This window comes from Capsella rubella, unplaced genomic scaffold (assembly GCF_000375325.1).
Source record: "Capsella rubella cultivar Monte Gargano unplaced genomic scaffold, Caprub1_0 scaffold_3, whole genome shotgun sequence".
Lineage (NCBI taxonomy): Eukaryota > Viridiplantae > Streptophyta > Magnoliopsida > Brassicales > Brassicaceae > Capsella > Capsella rubella.
Window position 1 is genome coordinate 13,122,996 of NW_006238921.1, and position 11,836 is coordinate 13,134,831.

Below are 11,836 nucleotides of genomic sequence, written 5' to 3' on the forward strand. Positions count from 1 at the left end.
CATTGGATGGCTGAAGGGTTGTTTTACTACTCCTAGCTTCAGCATCGCTCTCAATGGGGAGCTAGTGGGATTTTTTAAAGGCAAGAAGGGTTTAAGACAAGGGGACCCTATCTCATCTCTTCTGTTTGTTCTTGCTATGGATGTTTTATCTAAACAACTTGATAAAGGGGCCATGATTCAAAGTTTTGGTTTACATCCTAAGTGTGATGCCCCTCTCATCTCTCATTTGAGTTTTGCAGATGATATCTTAATTTTTTTTTGATGGATTGGAAGGTTCTTTGCAAGGCGTCCTCACCATTTTGGAAAATTTTAAATCTGCTTCTGGCCTTGGTATAAATAGAGATAAATCTGCTTTGTTCCTTGATGGTGGTAATTTTGATTTGAATAAGCTGGTTTGTGATCAGATGGGCTTGCAACATGGTTCCCTTCCAGTTCGCTACCTAGGTGTTCCCCTCACGTCTCGCAAGCTCAGGAAACAGGATTATCAACCTTTGGTAGACAAGATTATGAACCGGTTTAATTCGTGGACTGTTAAGCACTTATCGTATGCAGGTAGACTCCAATTAATTAAATCTGTCATCTTCTCCACTGTTACTTTCTGGGCCTCTATTTTCTTGCTACCTAAACAATGTTTGGAGGAAATAGAGCGCATGTGTAATGCTTTTTTGTGGAAAGGAGTTCCTAACTCAGCTAGAGGTGCAAAAGTGTGTTGGGATTCAGTTTGCACTCCCAAGGAAAGTGGCGGGCTTGGCTTGAGGAGGCTAGTGCCTTGGAATAAGGTACTAGGGTTGAAACTGATTTGGATGCTCTTTACTTCAAGTGGCTCTCTATGGGTGTCATGGGTTAGACATCACCTGATTGGGAACAGAAGTTTCTGGGAACTTGAGTATAATAACTCTGGAAGTTGGATATGGAAAAGTATTTGTAAGCTAAGACCTCTTGCTCGCCCCTTTTTGGTGTGTGAGGTGAACTCAGGGATCTCTTGCAACTTCTGGCTTGAAAACTGGACAGGCCTAGGGCCTCTTATTGATTTAACTGGAGACATAGGCCCTCGAATCACAGGTTTGAGCAGAAGTGCAGTTGTTAGAGATGCTGTGCGCGATGGGCATTGGTGGCTTTCTACTAGTAGAAGCCGTAATAGTGTTATTCACCTCCTCAAAGACTGTCTCCCGCCTCCTAGTATTGTGAATATTGATGTGGATGCTCCAGATGATGTTTTCCTTTGGAAAATAGGTGACTCTGATGCAGTCAAAGTGTTCTCCACTGCTAGAACTTGGGATTTTCTGTACCCTCATGGCATTAAAGTGGACTGGTTTGAAGCTGTTTGGTTTAAAGGTAGAGTTCACAAACATGCCTTTCTCAACTGGCTGAACGTCAAGCATCGTTTGCATACGCGTGACAAGCTTCTGCGCTGGGGTTTAACCGTCCCTTCTAGCTGCCTTCTTTGCAACGCTCATGATGAAACTAGGCAGCATTTGTTCTTTGAATGCTCTTTCTCTTCTGTAGTCTGGGGATTCTTTACTTCCAAAGCCCATGTTTCTCCCCCATTTTTGTTTGATGAAGGGGTTAGATGGCTAAAGAATCCTACTCAAGACAAGAATACAGCCATGATTCTTAGGATGGCCTATCATGCCTCTGTTTATCTTATTTGGCGAGAGCGAAACTCGCGGCTTCACACAGGTTCTATAAGGCCTCCTAATGCCATTCTTCTGGAAGTCAAAAATATCGTTCGCTCCCGCCTTGACCCGCTATCAAGAGAGCAGAGAGTTGTGCCTCCAAATATTTCTTATCTTGCTTCGTGGTTTAGAGACTTTCAACCTCTCAATCTTTTGTAGGCCTCTCTCCGTCTCCTTTGCTGTGGTGTCATCGTTTTACTGAGATGGCATCGTTTCTTCTCAGGTAATCTGGTTTGTTTCCCTGTTGTTTCTCCTTTCTTCTTCTCCTTTTGTGTATCTCTCGTCTCTTCTCTTTTTCTCTTCTTCTTCTCTTCCTTTCTCTCTCCTTTGGGCCTGTGTGCCATCTTAGGCTGTTGGTGGCCTTGTATGCTGGGTCTGTGTACCTACTGGGCTTTAATGCCTTGTAATTTTTTGTGGGCCTGTGTGCTTCTAAGGGTTTTGTACCTTGTAAGGTGTTTTATTCTAATGAAAAAAATAATAAAAAAAAAATAAATAAAAAAAGAGTAAAATTGCAAAAATGACGATTTTGAAAGTTTTTTGTCGGCAAAACCTAGTACAAATAATGAAGAAAGAAGAGAAAATGTAGATTATTTACAAAAATGATTAGTAAATAAGTATATAATTAGTTATAATAAAAACGATTAAAAAATGTTTACAAAAAAGGGTAAAAAAATGCATTTACACGATGTATTAATTCGTTACAATAGATTTTTACTCGTTAACAATTTACCTAGATGTATTATTGTATTTCAAATTCAGTTTCGATTTAATAAAGTCGGTTGTTGATCTTTACTATCATTGTTTGCATAAATTTTTAAAATTATCGTTTTGGAACAAACTAAAAGTATCTGAGGAACACTGAAGAATGATTTGTAGGAAGGAGTTTGTCAGACTAACAGGAACGTATGGAACATAGAGGGGTCATTTGTAATCAATATGCTTTTCAGATCTCTATTAACAGCCTATGGAGAGAATTAAGGTAATGGCCGTCATTATGGAGAGCCAAAACTCACCACGCTTTTCTTTGATTATAAACTCACAAGCTTATAATTGATAAGAACGTTCGTAACCGGTAAAAAAAAGTTCAATTACGTTATTGTTTCCAAACTTATACTCCTTCCGTTTCATAAAGAGTGTTGTGTTAATGTTATTATCTTGTTTCACAAAGAGTGTCATTTTGTGTTTCTAATACAGTTTAAATAACTTAATCCCTTTTTTATCCTTATTATCTCGACTTATTAATTAGAGAAAGGGTAATATGTAGTGTATTAATAAAGATTAAAATGAAATTGGTTTATTTTTCTTAATCTGTGTGAAAGATGCTATAATAACATTCTTTGTGAGGAGTAGTCTTTTCTAAAAACACTTGATTATTTTGCAAGATGTAACATTTTCAAAAAAAAAAATCGAACTCTTTTTTATCTATTGTTGCATTTATTTATTCTAAACACGTTTTTTTATTAAATATAATTTTATATTCATTAAAAATATATTTTAATGGCAACCTGCTATTGAAGATATGATTGAATGACATGTCTTTTGACTTTTGAGTATAGTTACAAATATCAAAAATTATAAGATTTGAAGATTTGAAGATATAGAAAATATGGAATTTACGTTACCTACAAGATGTGGCTGCATGAACTGCCAAGATCCTGATTATGTAGTAAAATACCGACAAAATATAGTTTTAACTTTTAAAGCCCATAGACACGACTATACGTAAATCGAGCAAGTATATATGTACTTGAAATGGGTCTTTTTAGTTTTAATTTTACGATGCAAATATGTGTATGTACAAATATAGAAATGTGATTCTTTTCATTTATATTACAAGTCGATATTTGTCTTATTAAACCGATGGAAGTTTTAAAGATTTGACCTCTATATACCTTTCTTAAATCATGCATGCATGACACAAACACAAACTACATTTTTCCCAATTGGTATCACTTTTATCTCTTACGTACAAGTTACAACGCCCACCCATAATAATAATAATAATACTGTATTATTCAGTATTCACGATTTAACTTCACATAATTAAGTAAATAAGTATACGACAGTCGACAAATAACGATCACAATGGGACATATATGAAAGTATAAGGCCTCAAGCGCACAACGGGAAAACAAGCATGGCCCCCAAATACCTTGTAATAATGAAAGTTCTTCTCACCAGCAAAAGACGACAAAGGGGCAAAAAAACAGAACTCTTATCTGCAACACAAAGACACAAATATGCAGAGTGTAAGGAAGGTGAAGACGTCACTCCCAGCTGGTTCTAGCTCCGACAATCGTACTATCAAACCGGTGTGGTCCTATTGTTGCAGAAGAGAGTGGCTAGATGCTTGGTAAGTGTAATCAGATGATCTGATCATTAAGAAAAGATCTAGATTTGTTCTTCCCGTTGTATAAGACCAAAATTATTGGTAAGATTTTAAATAAAATAGCTTCTAGTGTAATTTTTACACTTAAGATCTTACTTTTAATGGTGCCCTAAGTATAAGCTCCATCTATCTATTGTCATTTTTGAATAAGCAATATAGATCTAATAAATTATTATTCAGCAGAAAAATCCTTTCTTTCTCATCTATTCTCAATATATGGCACATCACATGATATCTAATATATTGATAATTTTATTCGTGCTATGTGTATTTTGGTTAACAAGTTTCGGTATAATAACATTTCTTTCGTCGTTATGCATTATATATATAGTATTATTCAAACACAAAAAAACGTGTTTCCAATAAATGCAACAATAGAGACCCAAAGGAGTCGAATTTTTTTTAAAAACGAATGCTAAATAATGTAGTAACTATTATATAAAGATCTGAGCAGTGCAAAAACTCTAAAGAAACAACAACAAAAAAAAAGAAAGTAAAACACCGATGGAGTCATCAACTGATCGTTCAACTCAAGCAAAAGCTTTCGACGAGACGAAAACTGGCGTGAAAGGGCTAGTGGATTCGGGTATCACAAAGATCCCATCGATGTTCCATGCATCTCCGGTTACTCTAGCAAGCATGCAAGCACCACCACCTCCTCATCATAAGCAGCTCACGATCCCCACCATTGATCTGAAAGGAGTAAGCGTTGACATGACCAAACGTCGAAACGTGGTGGAGAAGATGGGAGAAGCAGCTGAGAAATGGGGTTTCTTCCAAGTGGTTAATCATGGTATCCCCGAGGACGTGTTGGAGAGGATGATCGAAGGGACTCGTGGGTTTCATGAGCAAGACCCTGAAGCTAAGAAAAAGTTCTACACTCGTGATTACGCTAGAAAGTTTCATTACACGAGTAATTTTGATGTCCTCACTTCTCCCGGGGGCTGGAGAGACTCATTGGCTTGTTACACTGCACCAGATCCTCCTAGTTTGGATGAACTACCCCCCATTTTCGGGTAACGTTTCCATACGAATTTAGAAGTTTTAGTCTAGCTAGGTTTTTGAAGTGTATTTTTGGTATTCGTTAAAAATGGGTAAATGTTTTTGAACCTTGAGGTTTTTTAACAACAAATTTAAACTTAAGGTTGTTATAAAATCATTAATTAAATCTTGTAAAAATAAACTTGTGTTACTAGCTAGATTATATGATTGTAAATATTATATGTTGTTGGCTTGTTGGTATAATAATTTTCTTAGATTGTAATAAATAATTTAAATGAGGTAGCGGGGTGAGGGAGAAAAATGTACGGCGACGAAAACATAATGTATTATTGAAACTTTGTTGTTATTTTAATACGTGGTAGGGAGATTATGATGGAGTATTCAAAGAAAATGATGAATTTAGGTGAATTGCTCTTTGAGCTTCTATCAGAGGCATTAGGGTTAAGTCCTAATCACCTCAAGGACATGGACTGCACCAAATTTCAAGTGATGTTTGGCCAATATTACCCACCTTGTCCTGAGCCTAACCTTACTTTAGGCATATACAAGCACACTGACTTTTCGTTTATCACCATTCTTCTTCAAGACAAGATTGGAGGGCTTCAAGTTCTCCATGACCAATACTGGATTGATGTTCCTCATGTTCCCGGAGCTCTTGTCATTAACATTGGAGATCTTCTTCAGGTACTAAAGAAGAAAATGTTGTTCATTTCTCTCTCTATATATATATATATATATCTTGTGTTTCATATTTGTTTTTCTTAATGTTTTGCAGCTTATGACCAATGACAAGTTCATTAGTGTGGAGCATAGGGTGATTGCAAATAGATCAATAAAACCGCGGATTTCGGTAATTTGTTTCTTTAGTACTTTCATGAAGGAGAATCCTCAAGTGTATGGACCTATCAAAGAGCTTCTATCAGAACAAAACCCTGCCAAGTATAGAGACATAACCCTCACCGAGTTCTCAAACATGTTCAGATCATCAGTAGTGATCGATACTCCTCCATTACCCCATTTCAAGATGTGAGACAATTGGCCTTTTTACTACAAATTTGCCTTTATACTACAAATATATGCCAATTGGGTAATTTATCAAACTCTTTGTTGTCTTCCTCTTAAACTATCTCTTATGAAACCACTTAATCTTCCTTTCTCGTAAGGTGATATGCTATATGAACTATTTGATATTAATAATTAAGGCACAAAATGAAATTTACTACTATTCGTCTTCAAGCCATGATATAATACATCATCATCACATGATAATGCATATTATTCATTCAGAAATTATTCTTGTAATCTTCGAATGAGTATTGAAATTTGAAAAACTTACAAGCTACATTTAAAATAAATAAAAAAAAAAACTTACAAAGCATACACACAATAATCACTACGAGAGTTTCCACCAAAAAAAAATAAAAATAATAATCACTACGAGAGATATTAGAAACGGCGCCGTATTATTACATATATGGGCCTTTATGTATTAAATCTAAGCCCACTTAGTTTTATCCTGGACAGGCCCAATTATATGGACACCTTAAGATGGGTAGCTGCTGAGAAAGTGCTCCGGTTCTCTCTCATTCTCGTTCCTTCTTCTGTTCTGATTCATAGATCGCTCGGAACTTGGGGAAAACAGCGTAATTGGTAAAAATCTCGATCATTTCTTCAATTAGAAACAATTTCGAATGTGTTTAAGAATCTCAAAATCAATATTATTTTGTTTAGATTGTCAATTAATGGTTGTTGTCTCTCTAGGTCTTCTTCTCTCCGTGTTTGATTCTGATGCAACCCTTTTTTGTTTGAGGTGAAATGGGTTACCTTTGAATTATCTCAGAGGCAAAATTGAGTTTAAAGTTTGTAACTTTATCGTCTTTTGTATTGATGGTGTGTATATGCATTGTGTTTTATTCTGACTATTTGTGTTTGGTTTGGTTAGGATTATTTGAAGAAGGTACCTAGGGAGTGATTTGAGTATATTAGTGAGGATGTCTACGGTTGATGAGCCTTTATACCCGATCGCCGTCCTTATAGACGAGCTAAAAAACGATGATATTCAGCTTAGATTGAACTCCATTAGACGGCTTTCTATCATTGCACGTGCTCTTGGAGAGGAGAGGACTAGAAAAGAGTTGATCCCGTTTCTTAGTGAAAACAATGACGATGATGATGAGGTACTTCTCGCCATGGCTGAAGAGTTGGGGGTTTTTATTCCTTATGTAGGAGGCGTTGAGCATGCTCATGTTTTGCTTCCACCGCTGGAGACACTCTCGACTGTTGAGGAAACTTGCGTGAGGGAAAAAGCTGTAGAGTCACTTTGCAGAATTGGTTCTCAGATGAGGGAGACTGATTTGGTTGAGCATTTCTTACCTCTGGCAAAGGTTAGATAAGGGCAATTACTCCTGTTATTAATCTCTTTGGTTAATTTATTTTTCTCTTTCCATGCTCTGTGTAACTTAATCAGCCATGTGACATTGAGCTACACTCAAAGCAAAAGAACTAAGATTGTTTTGGGTCCTTCGCTATCCAAAGTTTGGAAATATGCTTTTGCCTTTTTGTTTCAGTATTTCCCTTTTAAGTTGTTTTGGGGAATCGGTAGGTTGTAGTTGTGTACATCTATTTTGGTTGATCCAAGAGAACACCATCAATTTTTGTTCTTCAGTAGCGTTCTTTTGGGTTGTGTTTGTGGTTTTGTTTGGGACCGTATAGGAACCAAAATGATGCTATACTCATAATGTGCAACTGACTTAAGCTTACTGAACACCGTCATTGTTTAACAGCGACTTGCAGCTGGTGAGTGGTTCACAGCCAGAGTATCAGCATGTGGAATTTTCCATATTGCATACCCAAGTGCTCCAGATCTGCTAAAGGCAGAACTAAGATCAATATACAGTCAACTTTGTCAAGATGACATGCCAATGGTGCGCAGAGCAGCAGCAACGAATTTGGGGAAGTTTGCTGCTACAATTGATTCAGCTCATTTGAAGACAGAGATTATGTCCATGTTTGATGATCTTACTCAAGATGGTATGTTTTCCAACCTTATATGGTTTCATTTTGCCAGCATATACCTCTTCAAAATTTCATCATGTCTGCTTATGGGGTTGACTAATGTAAAAAAAGGCTAGTAATAGGGTTACTGCATTGAACACTGAGCAATAGCTGAAACTAAGCAGCACTAGTTTTGTCCAATGTCCACATATGACTATATAAGTTTCAGTATCTTACTTGTATGATGATCGTATAGCTTTTAACCATCTTGTGGACATCAATATCAGATCAAGATTCAGTTAGATTATTGGCTGTTGAGGGTTGTGCTGCTCTTGGGAAATTGTTGGAGCCCCAGGACTGTGTGACACACATTCTTCCTGTAATTGTCAATTTCTCGCAGGTGAGTAAATGTGTGATTAGGATAAGATTTTCTGCTGATGAGCTTTATTGGAAAGCTGTAAGGCAGATATTTATGTGCTGCTTTATCTTGATATTTTGTCTCTGAGCAGGATAAGTCCTGGCGTGTGCGTTATATGGTTGCAAATCAGCTCTATGAACTTTGTGAAGCTGTAGGACCAGAGCCAACTAAGTAAGCAATGATGGTTGAGCTTAGCTTGGTTTAATGTTTTATTGATGTCTTTGTTGACCTCTATTTCTACAAATCTATATCAAATTTTATATTACTGGCTTCAGAGGTGGTACTGGAAGTTTATGTTTGTTGAGTCATCTTGATTGTTTTCTTTATTCTTGTTTATATTATTTTCTTATGTGCCTTGTGTATAAAGGACGGATTTGGTGCCTGCATATGTTCGTCTACTTCGTGATAATGAGGCTGAAGTTCGGATAGCAGCTGCTGGAAAAGTTACTAAGTTTTGTCGCATTTTAAACCCTGAACTCGCTATCCAACACATCCTTCCTTGTGTAAAGGTACATGCTTAGGAGTAGTTCATTGATCTCATATTGCGCAAAGGACCAATAGATCATTGGATTTTTCTTATGACTATTAGCTTATCGTTATATCTACCCGCAGGAATTATCATCAGACTCTTCTCAGCACGTTAGATCTGCATTGGCCTCAGTTATAATGGGGATGGCTCCAGTCTTGGGTAAGGTAAGCAGAATTAAAAATCGATACAGTGCGGCTCTCCTACCAGAAATACTGTCATCTATACAAAATTGCATTCGGCTGTATAGTTTGGAGTCAAAAAGCCCATAGTATAAGCAGCTTTCGCATCTTTAAGATAACGATTATTTCTTTGTTTGAAACCATGTATACATCTTCTTTTCCTTTGTCACTGTCATGTTTACTTTGAATGGAAGTAGCCCGCAGCCATAATCTATTAGTAAACGATAGAGCTAACTATATTTTTCTATATAAGATATGTTAGTTTGACTTTGTATGTTTTAACTTGGCTTTGATATTCATTGCAGGATGCAACAATTGAGCATCTTCTTCCAATCTTTCTTTCTCTGTTGAAGGACGAATTTCCTGATGTACGGTTAAACATTATCAGCAAACTTGACCAAGTGAACCAGGTTTGTTATGATCAAGTTACTTATCTTTCTGCATAACATTGAATTCAAGATATCCTGTTTTGGTCAAGTCAAAGACTACTTAACTACAACTTCTTTGTCCATCATTTTCAGATGATGATGCACTTTCTTTTGTCCTTTTCAATTGGCAGGTTATTGGGATTGATCTACTATCACAATCTTTACTGCCAGCCATTGTAGAACTTGCTGAAGACAGGCACTGGAGAGTACGCCTGGCTATAATTGAGTATATTCCCTTGTTGGCCAGCCAATTAGGTGTAGGCTTCTTTGACGATAAGCTTGGTGCTCTTTGCATGCAATGGTTACAAGACAAGGTGCTTCATTCTCTACCTCCATTGAATCATCAGATAATTAAATGCGTATTTTCTACAATTTAAAATTTTTGGTAACTTTCTATTGTGTAGGTGCACTCAATCCGCGAAGCTGCTGCGAACAATCTTAAGCGTCTTGCTGAAGAGTTTGGTCCTGAATGGGCAATGCAGCATATAGTTCCTCAGGTTTGTTTTGAAATCTTAAGCGTATGGTATATTTTTTTCTTCACTTTAATCCAACTCGATCATTTCGCTATTGTTTGTATAACTATATTTACTTGTGCAGGTTCTAGAGATGATTAACAATCCACACTATCTATACCGGATGACGATTCTTCGTGCAGTATCGCTTCTCGCTCCAGTAATGGGATCCGAGATCACATGTTCCAAACTCTTGCCTGCAGTAATAACTGCATCTAAAGACAGGCAAGTCTCTCTCTCTCTTTCTGAGAACATGAAATATCATTGAATCAATTCATTACTCCCAAGTCCCAATAGCTAACTAAAAAACAACTCTCTCCTCTTATCAGAGTTCCAAACATCAAATTTAACGTTGCCAAAATGATGCAATCTCTCATTCCGATAGTTGACCAATCGGTTAGTTACCCTTCACACATCATTGTCTTTTTTTGGTTCTCACAAGTAGAGAAAGAGCTTATGATTCCAATCCTCATTAGGGAATCAAAACGTCCATATATTCAAATATTGTTGTTTTTTTTTTGGTTGTGAAAGGTTGTAGAGAGCATGATACGGCCATGCTTGGTGGAGCTAAGTGAAGACCCAGACGTTGATGTACGGTTTTTCGCAAATCAAGCCCTCCAATCTATTGACAATGTGATGATGTCTAGCTAAAAGAAAAAATGAAAACAGAAAACACAATGTTGTGTGTTTGGTTTTCATGAGGGATTTGTAGACGATGCTTTCTTGTGTGTTATGTGTAGTGAACTTATACGTAAGTGAACTGACCGTACGAAGTCTGTCTGTCCATTGTTTCTCTCTGCTACTACTAGAAAAGGATAGTAAAAACACTAATAATGAGTATTATTATCCATCCTAGTCCGGAAGTATGGTCGCCCTTCATGGTGTGAAGCATCATAGTTACATTTTGTCTAACCCCTCAAAGATTTGATCCATTTCGCATCTCAACATTGTAGCTGATGGGATTCGCCTGGTTATCGATGAACCGTCACTTTTGAGTGTATCGGATTGTCGCTGATGGATGGGAGTCGCCTGGTTGACTCTATGTACCCACTGTATTATCCAGCCATTCATTCGTATAATCGTATCGATGAATGTTTGTTCAACCGTCTCTTTTCTGTCTATCGTTTTACGATTGAACGCCATGCCATTCTTGCTTTTCTATATCCTACACATTAGCCATAAGGGGAGAAAGCGTTTAGCCTTATCAATTTCATCATCCTTGTGAGGTTATGCTATGATTCTCATTGAAAAGAATCCTTAAAACCCAATAATGCTGATACTTGACCCGAGATAATGAGTTATTCGACCCGTAACAGATTCGGGTCGGGTCAAATCTCATCGTTGATAATATGGTATCATCAAGTTCCAAATTTGTGTATTTTCTCAAGCATTTCAATTTCATCGATGATCGATGGTGGATTGGTCTACACTCCCGAAGGATCTCTTAGACCTAATCTCAAAATCCCTAGATTCGTCCTTCGATCTCGTCCAGTTCCGTTCCGTATGTTCTTCATGGCGATCCGCCGCCGAGCCGAAACGTCCTCTCCCGACACATCACCTCCCGATCCTCCCCGATAACGGTGGTAGTCTCTTCCCTGACTCCGCCGTAGGGTTCCGCCTCTCGCACCGGAGTATCTTACTCATCAAGCCTCTTGAACCGCAGAGCGAGGCGGATTCGTTTGGGTGGCTGATCAAAGTCGAGGAAGACC

At 37.5% G+C, this 11,836-nt stretch overlaps 3 protein-coding genes across 5 annotated transcripts in view; all 3 read left to right on the plus strand.

Annotated features, from left to right (window-relative positions):
• Positions 1 to 4,554: 4,554 nt before the first annotated feature.
• Positions 4,555 to 6,234, plus strand: LOC17893001 (1-aminocyclopropane-1-carboxylate oxidase homolog 5). Of its 2 annotated transcripts, none has more exons than XM_006299110.2 (3): positions 4,555 to 5,081; positions 5,430 to 5,751; positions 5,843 to 6,234. In XM_006299110.2, the coding sequence occupies exons 1-3, from the start codon at positions 4,570 to 4,572 to the stop codon at positions 6,095 to 6,097; spliced, it is 1,089 nt and encodes a 362-aa protein (XP_006299172.1). In that variant the 5' UTR covers positions 4,555 to 4,569; the 3' UTR covers positions 6,098 to 6,234. The 2 variants fall into 2 exon arrangements, with proteins under 2 accessions (XP_006299172.1, XP_023642490.1); XM_023786722.1 differs by having other exon boundaries at positions 4,570 to 5,081; positions 5,861 to 6,234.
• A 563-nt stretch (positions 6,235 to 6,797) lies between these two features.
• LOC17890932 (serine/threonine-protein phosphatase 2A 65 kDa regulatory subunit A beta isoform) lies at positions 6,798 to 11,001 on the plus strand. 2 transcript variants are annotated; one of them, XM_023785711.1, is made up of 13 exons: positions 6,798 to 6,877; positions 7,010 to 7,451; positions 7,851 to 8,097; positions 8,349 to 8,461; positions 8,571 to 8,650; positions 8,847 to 8,988; positions 9,092 to 9,172; positions 9,493 to 9,597; positions 9,747 to 9,929; positions 10,020 to 10,112; positions 10,213 to 10,352; positions 10,457 to 10,523; positions 10,659 to 11,001. In XM_023785711.1, the coding sequence occupies exons 2-13, from the start codon at positions 7,059 to 7,061 to the stop codon at positions 10,776 to 10,778; spliced, it is 1,764 nt and encodes a 587-aa protein (XP_023641479.1). In that variant the 5' UTR covers positions 6,798 to 6,877; positions 7,010 to 7,058; the 3' UTR covers positions 10,779 to 11,001. The 2 variants fall into 2 exon arrangements, with proteins under 2 accessions (XP_023641479.1, XP_023641480.1); XM_023785712.1 differs by having other exon boundaries at positions 6,853 to 6,926.
• Positions 11,002 to 11,485: 484 nt separating this feature from the next.
• The window catches only part of LOC17891238 (F-box protein SKIP23), a 1,970-nt gene continuing 1,619 nt past the window's right edge, over positions 11,486 to 11,836 (plus strand). Inside the window, exon 1 of the mRNA XM_006296523.2 lies at positions 11,486 to 11,835. Coding sequence (XP_006296585.2) covers positions 11,539 to 11,835 — 297 coding nt within the window. The 5' untranslated portion in view covers positions 11,486 to 11,538. The remainder of the gene's footprint in view (position 11,836) is intronic.